The 17,160-nt window shown below is 42.5% G+C and overlaps 1 protein-coding gene across 3 annotated transcripts in view; it reads right to left on the reverse strand.

Annotated features, from left to right (window-relative positions):
- PFKP (phosphofructokinase, platelet) overlaps positions 1-17,160 on the reverse strand; it is a 94,655-nt gene that overhangs the window by 10,200 nt on the left and 67,295 nt on the right. The window contains exons 14-19 of one of the 3 annotated variants that reach the window (XM_053260909.1): positions 13,038-13,184; positions 11,245-11,315; positions 10,216-10,303; positions 7,063-7,215; positions 1,589-1,741; positions 320-484 (exon numbers count right to left, since the gene is read on the reverse strand). In XM_053260909.1, the coding sequence (XP_053116884.1) occupies positions 320-484; positions 1,589-1,741; positions 7,063-7,215; positions 10,216-10,303; positions 11,245-11,315; positions 13,038-13,184 (777 nt within the window). The remainder of the gene's footprint in view (positions 1-319; positions 485-1,588; positions 1,742-7,062; positions 7,216-10,215; positions 10,304-11,244; positions 11,316-13,037; positions 13,185-17,160) is intronic. The other 2 variants (XM_053260911.1, XM_053260910.1) reach the window with 2 other exon arrangements.

Genomic DNA, 17,160 nt, shown 5'->3' on the forward strand with positions numbered 1-17,160 from the left:
AAATCCTGGGGGAAAGGGAGCTGTGTGGATCTCAACTATGTAAACTGCTTTTGTTGTTATTTTAAAGGGAAATGTTCTAAACAAACAATATAATTAAATATTATTCTTAATACTATTAAGTATAAATATTAATAATAATATTAATAATTACTTTCCTGTTAATCATAACAGTACAATGCTCTTTGATGGAGAAGGCTCACACGTGTACTGTAGCTCTAATCCATCAGTCAATGGAAATCAGTTGATATAACTGCAGACTAGTCCACAGACACTGAATATACATACTAATTGACAAGATACAGATGTAGGTTCTGGATACCTGGAGCTCCCGAATATCAAACTTCTCTTCGAAGATGTATGCAGCATCAGCTCCCGCAGCAAGGCCCCCCATATTTGCCAGGTACCCACAGTAGCCACCCATCGTCTCGATGATGAACACACGCCGCTTTGTCCCACTCGCTGATAGTTTGATTCTGTCGCAGGTCTAGCAAGGACAGTCCATTAGTAACTTGCAAATCAAAGGCTCGTCACATCTGAATGACAATGTTAAAGTCATCTGGGCTATAACTTCTCTGTCTGTCACATTGACAACTGTAATGTATCACAAAAATGAAAACCTGTTCTTTCAAAACACATCTTTCTTGGCTGTCCATAATATTAATATTAATATTAAACATGTGGATCTTGCTTATTCCATGGCACAACAGCACCTGGATTTTATGGGGTAAAGGTAAAGTGTGCCATCAAGTCAATTTTGACTCCTGGCGACCACAGAGCCCTGTGGTTTTCTTTTGGTAGAACAAAGGAGGGGTTTACCATTGTCTCCTCCTGCGCAGTATGAGATGATGCCTTTCAGCATCTTCCTATATCGCTGCTGCCCAATATAGGTGTTTCCCATGGTCTGGGAAACATACCAGCGGAAATTCGAACCGGCAACCTTCTGCTTATTAGTCAAGCATTTCTCTGCTGTGCCACAAAAATGAAAACCTATTCTTTCAAAACACATCTTTCTTGGCCTAACCATAATATTAAACAAGTGAATCTTGCTTATTCCGTGGCACAACAGCACCTGGAGTTCATGGGCTAATCTTTGAAAAATCAGATATGGGGGATTGTGTAAATCTCAGGGGTCAAATTAAGTGCCCTTCAGAGTCTAAGGCCACAATTCTGATTCATTCCTAGGGTGTTAACCGCACAAATGAAAAGGCTTCTGAAAACCAGAAACATTTATAGAATTTGTCTCTGCTGGATTCTGACACAACCTTTGAGGTCCTGCTGCACCAGATGCATCAAAATGGCAAAAATCGTTAATTTGGGGGAAAACATGAACAAAAAATATTCCCTTAATAAAGAGGACCTTAATTTTTTAAAAAAATTAGGATGCATGCACAAAATCCATTATGACATCTCACAATTCCTGCTGGAATTAAAAAGAACTGGAGGCCAACATATCAAAATAACAATGAAACTACACAAAGGGAATCCACTCGTTCCAATTGAAATCATCTCTTCTCTTCTCTTCTCCTAAAGACTGCAGATTTCTCAACATAGACGATATTTGATATTATGAAAGGCTTTGCTCTCTTACCTCTACAATGGCATTCAGGGCAGTGTCAGCACCGATACTGAAGTCAGTGCCAGGCACATTGTTGCTAATAGTAGCAGGCAACACACAGATAGGTATGCAAAATTCCTCAAAGCGGGACCGTGCTTCAGCTAACTGCAGGCAGCTCTCAAAGGCCTGAAGCAGTGCACAAGGAATGGTAAGCAACAGGCTTTGTGTCCATGCTTTGTACAATTTCTAGGCATTCTGCTAGTGGCTCCTTGTGTGTGGCAATGGAGAGTTTGGCTTTCCAATGGTGCAAAGGCCCCACAGTTCATGATTTTACAAAGGGGTGGTTGTTGTTTTTTCAATTTAATTCATAAGAGGTCACTGGATTTGCACTGGTGCAGAAGAATATCAAGAGGAGTGAGAAGTAGGGTGAAGTAAGTGAAAAGCAGAAAAACAGAGCTTAGCTGAGAAATGTGGCAAGTGGACTTGGTGGGAAAATAATTCTTCTCATACCCAACTGTACTGAAAGCTAAGGTACATTCTGAAATGTTGAGAAATATGCCCACAGCTAGGAGAGGTTGCCAGTAGCCTCGAATCCACAGATGCTGACACGACTTAATAGCTAAACATAATTTGTGGTCATCACTGACTGACCCCTTGCTGTTCGCAAGTTCTCTGCACATATCAAAGAAACTAAAAACAGAATGTTCATACATACAGAAGAACAAGCTAAACTGTAGAAGAGTCAGCATGGCTTCAGCAAGGGGAGTCTTGCCTCATCATCCTTGAGAAATCTTTGAGCATCAACAAGCACATAGATAGGCAAGACCCAGTAGAAATTATATATTTGGCCTTCCAAAAAGCTTTTGACAATGTCCATCACCAAAAGCTCTTGTGCCATTCTTAGCAGTCATAAGACAAGAGAATGGTCCCTGTTATGTTAAAACGAAAAGCAGCAGAGGAATAGACAGACAAACCACACAATGGATAGAAGCTCTAGGATCCAACTACTAGTTGAAACCCAGCTGAGTAGAAAGACACTTTTTGAAGTGGTTATCTAAATATATATTTCTCTTAGGCATACCCATCGCTAATTCCATGAGTGCCAGCTCTTGTGAGTTTGTGAGCAGCTGCCGGATAGCGATGGGGATGGGTGGGAGGGAAGAAAATGGCATCGGTGGCCAGGTCAGGGGCCCGGTGTGTGGGGAAAGATGTTGGCGGGAAGAAAAAACTGGTGTGGGCGGGCAGAGGAGGTGGCGGCAGGCAGGCGGGCAGAGGAGGTGGCAGCAAACTAGAGGCATAGATGCTCTGCGCCCAGCCCAGCTAGTTCTCTTATATTTTTCTCTCTCATTTCACATTTAGTGACTGAAGAGCTTCAAAAGCATCACCCCCAAATCAATGAATGAACAATAAAATGGAAAATTGCCCTCAATGTATGTGTCAAGTGATGCACATTGGGAGTAAAAAAAATAATCATAATTTCACATATACGCTAATTGAGATTGGTTATTACTTAGAAAAGAGATATTGGGGTCGTGATGAATAACTCAGTGAAAATGTTGACTAAGGGTACAGAACCTCTGGAAAAAGGCAAATTCTGTGCTAGGGATTATTAGGAAAAGGATTGAAAATAAAAATGGCCAGTAAGGTCTCACTGAAAGTTTATCTTTTGAAAAAAGGGGCCCTGGTCTCTTGAATGATCAGGTGGTGGCAGTGACTGAGTTTAGAAGGTTAAATGCTAACATATTACAAAACTCTACATAAACAAGATTTCCCTAAAATAACATGGAGTTTTTGTTAAATAAAAAATTCAAAATACACTTCAGATGCTATCAAAAGGTATTTGCAATGTTGAAGCTGGGTATTCATCCAGAAACAGTGTCTAGTTTTTCAAACTTCCTGTTTTCAGGGAATTATTTCTATGCGAACTTGTTTGCTGAGGACCCCTTGTGCATCTGCCATGGGATGCATGTAGATGGTAGAGGATTCTGGGGCATCTTTTGGAAACACAAGTCAGTTCACATGAGATGCAAGCCAAGCCGGTTAGGAACTGAGCGTGCTCTTTAGCATACACCCTATACTTCCCAGTGGTTGCGGAAGATTATCAGTGGCAAGCAAGTTGTATTTCAGGAAAAAGTGGTCTGCCATTATTGAAAACGACTTGACTGAAGCATAACAAACTCAAAAGCTAGTCACAATATTCCCCTAGTACTAAAGACATTAAGATAGTACAAGTACTCTATTAAAAGAAATCCAGAAACTATCATCTACCTACAGTCTACTCACTTAGCGGTATCTAAGTTTTAAGTATAATTTAAGAAAGGAAGAAGAAAAAGACTACTCTAGGTGAAAACATCTACAGATTCCAATGGGATTAAATGCGGTAAGAAAACCCATGAAGCAGAGATCAAGAAAAGAAAGCAGCATGCAAGAAAGCATAACTCACCTTAGTTTGGCTGTAAAAACTGAAATGCAGAACTTTATGTACCAGAGCCAGGAACAAGAGCCATGTACAGAACTATCTGAACATCAGCAAGGAAACGGAAGCTCTTTTGAGCTTTTCAGCTGTTGTCTCTTTTTACATCTAAAAAAAGGAGGCTGAGGTCTATGAACATTTATGCTACAACCACTGTGCCACAGGATTCTTTAAAGATGTACATTTCACTGTAATTCTTAAGAAAAGATCCAGACTGGAATCCATGCCCAGCAGCTGGGCACTTCCAGTGGAATTTTTACCATTTAAAACTTGAATAGCAGAATTCCATGCCAAGTTACAGAATATTTTTGAGACTCCCCTAGTTTGCCACAAGGAATGGAGAATTTGAGTTACCAGTAACAAAGTAACTAGGGATGTGCGGACCGGTCCGGAGGTTCGGGGGGTCTGGAGAGTAACCAAATCGCTGGACACATTCACAAATTTATTTAAAAATTTAAAATAAATGTAAAGTCCCTTTAGTCCCTTTGGGGGGCTTCCTGTATACCGCGGGGGTGGGATGTCTGCAAGGGTTCCCCTCCCACCCCCCCGCCGGCCTCTGAAGTCACCGCAGCGGCCGGGGAAATGGATCATTTTTGGCCCATTCGGGCCTCTGTAGTACACGGCAGTGGCCATTTGGGCTGCAGCCGCACATGCGCAAAGGACCCCTGCGAGCCATGGCATGACCCAGGGCCTTACAGAGGTCATTTGCTCATGCAAGGCAGCCATTTTGGAAAAACAAGATGGCTGCCACGCATGCGCAAATGACCTCTGTGAGGCCCTGGGTCATGCCAGGGCTTGCAGAGGTCACTTATGCATCCATGGCAGCGGCCAAAATGGCCATCACCGCACACTAAAGAAGCCCAAACAGGCCAAAAATGATCAGTTTCCCAGGCAACAGCGGTTACTTCAGAGGCCAGCGGGGGGGAGGGGAACCCTCACGGACCACCACCACCACCACCCCCCCGCGGCATACAGGAAGCCCCCCAAAGGGGCTAAAAGTACTTTAAATTAATTTTTTTTTAAAAAAAAATCATGAATGTGTCCGGACCTGGAGGGGGTCGATGGGGGCCAGATCAGATTTGGCCGGTCTGGTTAGAGTCCAGTCTGGACTCAAACCAAACCAGGCCAGCTGGTTCTGTGCACACCACTAAAAGTCACTACTTATATCAAATTTCAGTTACCCGTATCAAAGACATTACTCGTATCAAATTTGAGTTACCCGTATCAAAGTATCCTGGGGCATGCAGAATCTGTTATGCAGTTCTTTCTCAGTGATGCACTAACTCAGGAGTTCCCAACCTGTGGTACTCCAGATGTTGCTGCACAACAGATTTATTGTGGCTGGGGATTCTGGGAGTTGGAGTTCAGCTGCAGCTGGAGTACCACAAGTTGGGAACTCCTGCGCCAATTATTACTTCAGAAAATGTTAAAACGTTTTGTATTGTATTTTGTATTTTACATTGTATTTTTTGTTTGTTTTATGTATTTTTAATTGTGTGTTTCATTGTGAGCCGCCCAGAGAACAATTTTTTAGGGGTGGCTAACAAACAAATTTGTTAGTATTATTAAAATCCATCATGCCTAAATCCAAGCTGAATAAGCAGCTAAGGGTCAAAACGTGTTAGCAGGAATGCACCCTAAGAAGGAGTTTCTGAACAGACGCATCTCTTTTTCACCAAAAACAGTAATGTGGCGGGTGGAGGGAGGCAAATCCCAGTCAGGACTGTAGTGTATGGGGATGTTAATTCTTTCCCTTCAGATAAGTTTTCCAGGGAAAATCTCCGACACCCTCCCCCCCGCAAAACTGAGATTTGCCCCTGAAATAAAATAGGCAATTCAGGGGCATATTGTTGTGCTGATCTGGCAATTTTCTGCAGGAAAATGGTGCAAAGGAGAAGAGTTAACCTCCCTGTGTGCCACTATGTGAGATCACCCTTCACCACACAGCTACTTTTGGAGAGGAAAGGGCACTTTCAGTTGGAAGCAGGCCTCTTCAGCATCTGTTCTGTCCCTTTGTATATTTCTGAGGGGTTCCCCTCCTCCCCTCTCTTTGAAATAGTCTCTGAACTAGTGTCTTAATTAAATGGTACAATGGCCATTAATTTAAGGCATACAGGTTGGAAGTTTGATCAAAATATGGTGGCATTTTCTATCTTTGAGAATGATGTAAAAAGCTAGTGTTGTGGTTAACTAAAACCATTCACCTGCGCTGCTGTCATGTTACTTCAGATACCAAGCTAAGTCTGTCCTGTTCACCTGAGTTTTTAAAATGGAACTTTATTCTTGCTAATGCCTATTTTCTTTTAGGCTATTTGATCTGTTAGAGTGCATATTTTTATATTGCTCAAGACTGCATTTTATAAAACAGTAAACAAGTATGGTTAATATTTGTAAGCTGCCTTGAAGACTAAAATCGGTGCAAAGATGGGACAAAACAGCAGCCTTGCTGATTCAGGCCCCCACAAGGCCTATCTAGTCCAGCATCCTGTTTCATGCAGTGGCCCACCAGATGCCCCTGGGAAGCCCACAGGCAAGAGATGAAGGCATGCTCGCTCGCTCTCCTGCTGTTGCTCCCCTGCAGCTGGTATTCAGAGGCATTCTGCCTCTGTGCCTGCAAGCAGCCTATAGCCATATATAGACCTGTCCTCCATGAATTTGTCTAAGCCCCTTTTAAAGCCATCCAAGCTGGTGTCCACCACCTGTGACAGAGAATTCAATTGATTAAATATGTGCAGGGTGAAAAAGTACTGTACTTCCTTTTGTCAGTCCTAAATTTACTGGCAATCTGTTTTGTGAGATGACCAATCAGACAGAAGATAAACTTCTTCATGAATGAATGAATGAAGTAACTCATATAAGTGTCGTTTTCAAGTTATTTTCAACATTACCAAAGATTGGCTAATCAAATAACCATCTCTGTATGTTTCCAGCTAGTTCCTGCTGCTTGTTTCCTGGTTCTGGTTCAAGAAAGTCTCCAGCCATGTTCAACAGGTTAGTGTTAGTGGAACATGCAAACAGGATAGGAGAAACTTACATCAGTTATAGTGTTCAGAGCAGTGTCTGCACCAATGCTGAAATCAGAACCTGGTACATTGTTGGATACGGTTGCAGGAACCATAACCATGGGAATACATAACTCGTCATATTTCTCCCGGGCAGCGGAGAGTTCCAAAAGTCCCAGGTAGGCCTGATGGGCACATTGTAAGGTATGCAAAATTAGAGGGGACAAAAAGAGGAAAAGGCTTTAACAGCAGCAATATGAATAGGGATTTGGCTACCAACACACACACACACACACACAGGAGACAGGTGATAGTTTTGGTCAGAGTGTGATCATGTTTTGAAAGAGGGATTACTGCTCATCGTGTATGCTCAGCTCACTTACACCTCTGGTAAACAGGTTTTTGTTGTTGTTGTTGTGGGTTTTTTACATTCCTTCAAAAACCTTTTGACCAGAGGTGGCAGTAGGGCAACACAAATGTGTATGCAATCCATGGAAAGCAAAGCTTCTCTCATTTTCAATAATGTATCTTCCTCCAGCCACAGAGGAACACTAGGGAAGACTGGTCACAAAATATAACAATACGTATACAGAGACAAATTAAGTACCTTGAACAACATTGTAATTACTTTTAAGTATTTCTGTAAATTCTGCATAATAATACTATAAAGCACCACATCTCTTACCTTTCCCATTCATAAATGGATAATATCTGTTTTTCAACAACAGCTGAGTAATATATAGGTATATGGAACTCATGTTCACTAAAGTTGACGTTTAAACACCGAATGAGTATTCCTGAACAGTGGCTTAAAGATGTGGGAATTCTTATGGGATACATTCCATTTAAAGACATAACAAAACTCAATATACATTTCTAAGTGTGGAACTACACATACTAATACGCAACATATAAAACAACTTGTTTTGGGTCCACTTTGGTGCATTTCCCCATCCCCCCTCCACATCATTGGCTGCTGGACCTCAAGGAGGCTGCCATTTTTAGCTCCACTGAAACAACTGGGCAAGTGCACAGCAGCTGTGTTTGCAGATTGTATCCACAGTCAGTAGAGCTGATTCTGCAACTGCAGACATGTCCAGTCTTTGTGTATCTTTCACAGAATCCCTACTACAAAGTTATGCCTGTAGTCACAGAACAGGAGGTGCTAGAATTAGGACATCAGGCATTCGGAGAAGCAGGGGACAGGAAGCACAAACACTTTGTGCTTTCTGTTCCTCTCATGGCCAGATGTGCAATTGTCTTCTCCTCCAAAACATTTCACTAGGCTTGAGCCCAAAATGTTTCGGAGGCCATTATAGAGGCCTCCAAAATGTTTCGGCTACCGGGGCCGTTTCGGAGTTCCAGGGGTGGCAGGGGTGTTCCCTTAAGGGTGGGGGAGGGTGCACCTTACCCCACCCGCCGCATTTCCCCCGCCAGTGCTCCGTTAGATCAAAGCTCCTCGGGGCAGCAGCGTACCTCCCTGCCGCCCTCGTCAGCCGCAAGTGGCTGGAAGCACCGGGTGCGCATGCGCCCATCACGTGTGCACGGCAGACGGGCACATGTGCGCCCAGTACTTCCGGCCGATGAGGGCAACGGGGCGGCAGGGAGGTACACTGCCGTCTTGAGGGGTTTTGATCCAATGGAGCGCTGGTGGGGGAGATGCAGTGGGAGGGGTAAGTGCACCCTCCCCCACCCTTAAGGGAACACTCCTGCCACCTCTGGAACGGTTCTGGGCACATCCCTACATTTCACTACTGAGGTTATGGAGAAGCACAGAAACAGGGTGCATGTAGCACTCACTCTTTCTGTTGCTCCCCATACCTCCAAACCGCCACCCTTAGCCAAGATGGTAATCTACAACCCACCATTTCCATTGTTGCAGTGATGCTATCAGAACGTCAGCAAACCCAGTTCTTACGTAAGCAGTTTCGAAATGAGGGTTGCTAATGCAGAGTTCTGTGCAATTCAGCTCCAGCAGTTCTGGTTTTGAAAGGGGTCATACTTTCAGTGTGATCCTCTGCTCTTGCGTAGAGAAGCCAGCAGCACACAGGTTCTGCTGCCAATCTCCCAGTGTCACTGCAAGAGTGGTGGTGGTGGTGGGAGATCCCGCATTCCTTTCTTTCAATGTCAGGATTCCACACCACCATCACCGCCGCAATCTTCTCCATCTATGCTGTACCAATTGTTTCAGCCCTGCCACAAACACTGGAACACAAGATGGTGCCTTAAACTGAGGCGGACCAATGGTCCATCTGGCACAGAATTGTTCAATATAATTAAAGTCAGTGTCTCTCTAGGGTTTGAGAAAGGGTGTTTTCTGAATCCTACATGATATAGGCTTGGAGATTCTGCATGCCAAGCATGTGCTCTACCACTGAGCTATGAGCCATCCCCATATCTTTCTAGCTAAGGCCCCTTTCCAGGTAGGTGTTTTGCATGCAGAAGCGAATTTTTCTGGGCAGGGGTGGGTCGAAAACAGATTCAGCAGCCACCAACCCATTTCGTTCCCATTTAGGAAGGCTGCCAATACAAACCTGATGTTCTAATACCAGTATTGGCCAGCTAGTGGCTGGTTGGCTCAAGTTTTCCTGCAAAGGATGTTAACTAGTAACAACCCCTGCTAACTGAGCAAAGAGGCACCTTCTAAAAATGGTGATTCTCTTTATTTAGCAGGGGGAGAGCAACTGGCAGTATCCATCCCCAGCACAACATCCCTCCAGTGGCTGTTGCTGGAATCTGCCTTATGTTTCTTTTTAGATTGTGAGCCCTTTGAGGACAGGGGGCCATCTTATTTATGTATTTATTTTTCTATATAAACTTCTTTGAGAACTTTGGTTGGAGCGGTATATAAATATTAGTAGTAGTAGAACTATAACTTTGTGGTACATGTAATATCTTGCACTGTAGCAGCTATAGCTAAGAACGGGATTCATCTGCAATGAGAACTGGAATTGTCTTAAAGTGAGTCCAGGTACAATTCTTCTAATTGGCACACTACTCTTTCAATGAGACTTTTAACAGGGTGGAGCCTGGAGAACTGAATGGATAGGTTCGGATCACAAAGCCTTACTGTGCTTTACATCTGAAACTTAGCATTCTCCCTTTACAGTACAACTTATTTTAGTTGTTAGAGCTCAGCTTTCTACCGAGTAAAATTTACGGGAGAATAAATTAAAGTGACATACCTCAAATCCACCAATAACTAGGAGGGCACTGATGTTATAAGCACGCATCTGTTCTGCAATCTTCTCCAAAATTTTTGCAGGGAGTGTACTAAAATATTTCCAAAACGAAAGGCTCTTAGCAATGCACTCGGGGTACATTCTTAAAACAAGTCTTAATTTTTCACATTACTGGAAGTACTTTTCAAAATCTTCATTTTATAAAACTTGCTGAGGATTAAATCCAATAACTAATGTAGTATGCGTTAACATCACACTTTATATCTTGTTATAATGTACTCAACTATAGTGCCCGATGTGTTCCACAGTGCAAGGCAGGTGGTTCTGAATCGCCTGTGCCGCTGCAGGCATCCAAATAGGGACAGGGTTGTGTCCCTACTACTTACAGTTGCTCGATTTCATGTTGCAACACGAACTGTATTATTCTCAACACAAGTCATGTCGTAATGTGCAATCGCACACCGGTAGTAGCAGAACAGCCATGTTGTGCAGGGTGTGTGTCCACGCGCACACACTAGGTCAGACCAAAAGGGCCCATCTGCTAATAGCAGTTGAGTTACTTTCCATTATTTGTACATTCATGCCCTGATCTGTATGTGTGCATGTGTTTCTAAATTTATTTCAATGGAGTAATTTGAACATTTTAGGCTGGGGGCCCTGGTGGGGCAAGGAAACCATCTTCTCATTCCTTTTCCTATGCAAATGACTTTGAGATTTATTGTATGGAAGGAATACATAAATACTAATAAAAAATTGTCCAAGCAAGTGTAGGAAGTAGCTAAATTATCTTCCTGTTTCATGCCAGCTCCTCACTTTGCTACTGGAGTGCCATAGGTCCAGACCACCCAAGTGTCAACCAGATGACATAAATGATCAACCCTCTGTCTCCAGCAATGGTGTAATGGTTTTCCCTTCACCTGCTATCACATCAAGTCTGTGTGTACGTCTACACCATAAATTACTGATATATATTTCAACAACTATTCTTTCAATTTGCTGGAAGAGATACAATATACAATATTTTTACGTTACCGCTTTGTGCCAAGAATCGACCCGCCTTGGCCAGTCCAACCTCCAACATCTCCCCAGCTGATTTCTTTGATCTATAATTTGAAACCAAAATGAGGAAGATTAAGTGATTTTCCAATTATGCATCACTTGGAATATAAACAGTTGGATGTTTCTTCAGTAGATCAGCCTCACCAAGCATCAAACCTTGAGCAGTGTCCAGACCAACACTCTTGTTGCATTTATTTCAAGTCAATTTTGTCCCCCCAGTGTCTCAGTTCTATTCTTGTATTTTCTGTACATATGGACTGCCTCCTCCCAGAATTGTGGACTTGGGTTTTGTTTTGTTTTTTAATTGAAGAGAACTATCTCAAAACAGTGGGCATCAGCTGGTAACCTCCAGGCTTGACTACTGCAATGCACTCTACATGGGGCTGCCTTCAGAAGTTCAGAAACTTCAGTTAGTTCAAAATGCAGCAGCCAAACTGGGATAACCCAGAGAGACCATATTAAGCCTGTTTAAAAACAGTTGCACTGACTGCTGATATGTTTCCGGGCAAAATACAAAGTGCTGGTTATTACCTTTAAAGCCCTGAATGGCTAGGGTCTGGGCTACCTTAGAGAGTGCCTTCTTCTGTATGATCCCCATCGCACACTGAGGTCATCTGGAGAGGTCCGTCTCCGGTTACCACCAGTCCATCTGGAGGCGACTCAGAACTGGGCCTTCTCTATAGCTGCTCCTGGCCTTTAAGAGAGCCCTGAAAACATACTTGTTTGGCCTGGCCTTCCAAGGTTTTTAAATGGTTTTGAATTGTTTTAAAATTGTTTCTATATTGTTTTATATTGTTTTAAGCAGTGTGTTTGTTTCTATGTCTTTTTAAGCTTGTTATGCACCGCCCAGAGCCTTTGTATAGGGTGGTCTATAAATGTAAATAAATAAATAAATAAATGAGAACCTCAAATTTCCACAACGGAACCAAGTTACAACTGTGATTTAATGACTTTTCATCATATCGTTATCTAGCCTTATCTCCTGGTATTTCATACTCCTACAATTATTTCAGGACAGGCGAGTTGCCAAATCCAGCCTCCTGCCAAGGTCACCTAAAAGCTGCCTTCAGAACAACTATGTGGAGTTTGATATGGACAATTTCTCATGAAGTAACCAGGAACCAAACACTTTTAAATATAAATAAATACACACACACACAATTAATCATAGCCTCCTTGAGAAGATTGGGGGGGGGGGGTTAGAAGTACAATGTGAAAAGCACCTGCAATGCAAATAAAGAAGGTCCACTTTCTAGAAGAAAGAATATTTTTTGAGGAAAAAAATGAATACATTTATAAGCAGCCCTGCAAATAGCTACTAGCCTAGAGAATTATTTCTCTAGCGATCTGATAGGGTGCAGTTGTGCTGGAGAGGGAGGTGCAGCATACCCCTAGATCACATAACAACTTGATTAATTAGATTACAAGTTGTTGTCTTTTGTATTACAAGTTGCATGTGTTTGGCATTCTGGAGAAACGAATATTGGCTTCTCTCTAAATTCTACAAAATTTTTGCCCAAGGTAGAACCACCACTCTACCATATTTTCTGTTTTTCTTTTTTCTTTTTTAACTTTAGGTGAAATTTCAGTGAAAACTCTACCTCTGCTTGGCTTTAATCCTATTTTAGTACAAATTTTTATTTTAAAAACAAGAATTGTGTAAGCCACTTTGGGGGCCTGGTATTAAAACCTGACGGCCAGTTTTGATTTTTTTAAAGTACTTCCCATAGTACTATGTTAAAAGACAGTATTTGGAATACACTAACCTGCCCCCTAGAAAAGCCTTCAAAACCATCAGTGACAGCAAACATTTTGTGTCCTTCTGTTATACCGGTTCTTACTGCAGATCGGACCGCGGCATTCATCCCAGCTGCTGGAGCCCCTACATTTAAAATAGCGACATTGAAGTTACTCTGAAAGAGAAGAGAAAATATCCTTAGGTATATAAAAGCACATGGGATAGGAACAGTAGTATGATTTTTTCAAACCTGACAACCAATTGTGGACTCAAAGATATGTCAGCAGCCCACTCATTTTAGTTCAATAATATACTTACTCCAGATTTTAAGTAGGCAAATGTTAAAAAAGACAATAAAACCACTGGATAATTTTGAATTCCACTGCTCTACGTTTCTCTCTGAATGTTGTTCCCAATAGGGATTGCTTTGAAGAACCGGGGAAACTACTAACAACAACATTGTGCAGTAACTCTGAATGTTTAGTTCACTTTTTAAAAAAAATCAAAACTGACAAATACCTACAAATCTATAAAAAGAATACATGGCATGCCACTTACCTTCCAAAAGCATCACATTTTTATAAAACATAATGCACTGTGAACCAAGTAGCAGGTAACCCAAACACAGACTACTGCTCCAAGTTTGCATTGCACACATGAAGCCTGAAGGAATCAGTCTCAGCAGCATATCCAGATTAAAATGCCATGCATTGTATATAACCTAATTTAAAAAAAAACAAAAAAAAACCAAAGAACAACCTCCTGCATTAGCTTAGTGGAAAAAAACGTTCTCAGAATAGAGGATGCATTAAAAAAAAACCAATCATGATTTGCATGCAAAGTGTCTTTTGCAGTGTCATTTCCTTGGCCGTTGGAACCAATGCATGCAATGCTGCATGCCATTTGGCATTGGCTTAGAAATAATTACTTACTTATTGCCATAATACCTCAAGAAAAACTTATTTTTCCTGACCAAACATGGGCTAGAGCCCATTTTAGGGACTACTCTGTGGGGGGGGGGCGGTGAAGAAATGTTTTTTCTCGCCTCCACTGAGTCTGCCCAATGTAGGCCAGCAGAACTGTTTCATGTACCAAAGTCACTGCTTCACACAGGCCCCCACATGATGGGGGAAGAACCATCAGCAGCCCATTGTGACCAGATTGCTTATCACTTCACAGATAAAGTCGCTCGCATCCATGCCGATTTGGACTCCAGGATTTTCACAGTTCCAGGAGATGTGCCTCGGCAGCCATCTAGTCCAACTGTGATGGATTCTTTTCAGTTAGTGCAGCCTGAGGAAGTGGACAAGATCCTAGGCAGTGTGTGGGCAACTTCATACACACTGGACCCTTGCCCTTCATGGCTAGTAAATCTGCCAGGGAAGTAACAGGTAGGTGGTTGGTAAAGGTAAAGTTGTGCCGTCAAGTTGGTGTTGACTCCTGGTGACCAGAGCCCTGTGGTTGTCTTTGGTAGAATACAGGAGAGGTTTACTATTACCACCTCCCTCACAGTCTGAGATGATGCCTTTCAGCATCTTCCTAGATTGCTGCCGCCTGATATAGGTGTTTCCCATAGTCTGGGAAACATACCAGTGGGGATTCGAACCAGCAACCTCTTGCTCCCCAGGCGAGTTACTTCCCCACTGCGCCATTAGTTGGCTCAAGTAGTTGGAGCCAATTATTATTTCATTAAGGGCAAGTTGCCATTGAGCCTCAAGCAGAGGTGGTAAATCCACTGTTTAAAAAGCCCTCCCTTGATAACTATCAGCCTGCTTCAAATCTTCCTTTCTTAAGTAAGGTGATAGAGAGTGTGGTGTCTGTGCAGCTGCAAAGTGTATTGGATGGTATGGATTATCTAGACCCTTTTCAATCTGGCTTCTGCCCTGGGGCTTGGTACTGAAACTTGATTGCCCTGGTGGATGGACTACACCAGGAACTAGAAAGGGGGAGTGTGTCCCTGTTGGTTCTGCTGGATCTCTCAGCGGCATTTGATACAATCAACCATGGTATCCTTCTGGAACGCCTCTCAGGTATAGGGATTGGGGTGTGTTTGTGTGCATTTGAATGGTCCCAGTGCTGGGAGCCTTCTGCTCTCCATTGGTCAGTAGAAAGGCCAAACAGGATAGGATGAAGCAACCAGTTCTGGACAGGGTTGTACTTCCCTTGAAAGAGCAAGTGTGCAACTTTGGAGTGTTGCTGGACCCAGCTCCGCTTTGGGATGCTCAGGTGGAGGTGGTGGCCAGGAGTGCCTTTACACAGTTTTGGTTAGTGGGCCAGCTGAGTCCCTTTCTCGAGAAGAGAGATCTGGTCATTATTACTCATGCCTAAATCATGCTGGATTACAGCATTGTGCTTTACATGGGGCTGCCCTTGAAGAATATTCGGGAACTTCAGTTGGTGCTGAATCCAGCTGCCAGGGTTCTCTCTGGAACTGCTTGCTCAGAGCACATTTCATCTTTTTTGAAAGAGCTGCGCTGGCTGCCAATATGTTTCCAGATCCAATTCAAGGTGCTGGTTATTAACCTTTTAGCCTTTAACAGTTTGGGCCCTGGATACCTAAGGAAGGACCGCCTACTCGCAAGGGTTTCTGCCCACCCAACAAGCTCCTTAGGAGGGCCTTTGCTGTGTGTGCTAATGTTGAGCAAAGTGAAGATGTTGTGCACGTAGGACAGGGCCTTCTCTGTTGTTGCCCCCAGGCTCTGGAATGCTCTCCCAGTGAATGCCCACTCTGACATCTGTGGCTGCTTTTGAAGAGCATGTAAAAACCATTTTATTTGTTTAAGCTTTTACCGCTTAGGGGCTGCCAGGTCTCTCAGCTCTCTTGTTTCTCTTGTTTCTGGTGGTGGTGGTTTATGTGTGTGCTCTATGATTTTTATTGTTTAACTGATTTTAAGGTTTTATGTGTGATTCTTATGGAATTTCATTGTATTTTAACTTTTGTAAACTGCCTTAGGATGCTTTATGAAAGGTGGTATAAAAACTGAACAAACAAACAAACAAACATTTGGAAGTGCCCATGGGCTCTATCATCTGACAATAAATATCTTCAACGTTACAAGGTTGCCATCACATCACCAAGTTTTTCATCTGCTTTTCTACATTTGAGGTGCACTTCTTAAGCACCCTTGATGAATGCATGAAATGAATCTTCTGCAGTCACTGCATGACAAAGTTCAAACAATGCAAGTATTAAAATAATATGTTTTCTCTAGCCAACAACAATCTATTCCTAAGAATTCTGTGTTGCATTAAAACAATTTATGAATGTGACAGGTTTTGGTTTTTGCACACAGATGATATTTAATTTTCCTGGTCTACGGCCACCAAGAAGGCACTATATCTATTTAGCAACTCTGTATTCATAACAAAAGGTATAGCTCTGCTGTGCTAACAGGAACTATCACAATGAAATGTCTTTTCTGGTATGCACAGGTTCTCATGTACTAATGCGAACAGCTGAGACTTTGAATCCAGATCTAAACACTTCTCGGTGTCCAGGAAATGGACATGCAATTCTGGTTCCTTCGAGTCCAAAACGTATGCAGCTCTTCAAAGAGCTACCTTCTTCTTAGTGCAGTAATTACTAAATGTAGTTATATGGCCTGTGTACAAAGAATGCTGGACAGAACAATCAAGCTCCCTTTTTTGCTTTCAGATAAATTGCCATCACGAACTAGATGTCAAATTCCTGGCAAGCTGAGAAGCAAAACAAAGGGAAGGTGAGCATATGGAATGATGCAGCCATTTTCAGATTCTGAGTAGTTCATGAATCTTCTTTCAACTGAGAAAACCTGACTGCTGTTCCTCTTATGATATTTTTAATGCAACACCCCAGATCTTGTACTCTGTGAAGGTGGGGTGGCGTGTGTGTGTGTGTGTGTGTGTGTGTGTGTGTGTGTGTGTGTAGAGAGAAACACACATGTCTGACTTATCCTTAACTGAGAAAGGTCCCCCACATTTTTTTAAAATTTATGCAATTGGATCATGAATGGTCCAGATGTCAATCTCAAGGCTAAATTACATGTTACAGCCACCATGGAAAAATCACTTTTAAAATCAACCTACTTAAGTGTTGGTTAAGATAGGTCAAGCCACTATGGAACAGCTGATCTCATGTGCCTGGAGTATTTTATATATTTTTGTCCATGTTC

This window comes from Hemicordylus capensis, chromosome 6 (assembly GCF_027244095.1).
Source record: "Hemicordylus capensis ecotype Gifberg chromosome 6, rHemCap1.1.pri, whole genome shotgun sequence".
NCBI classification, from domain to species: Eukaryota; Metazoa; Chordata; class Lepidosauria; order Squamata; family Cordylidae; genus Hemicordylus; species Hemicordylus capensis.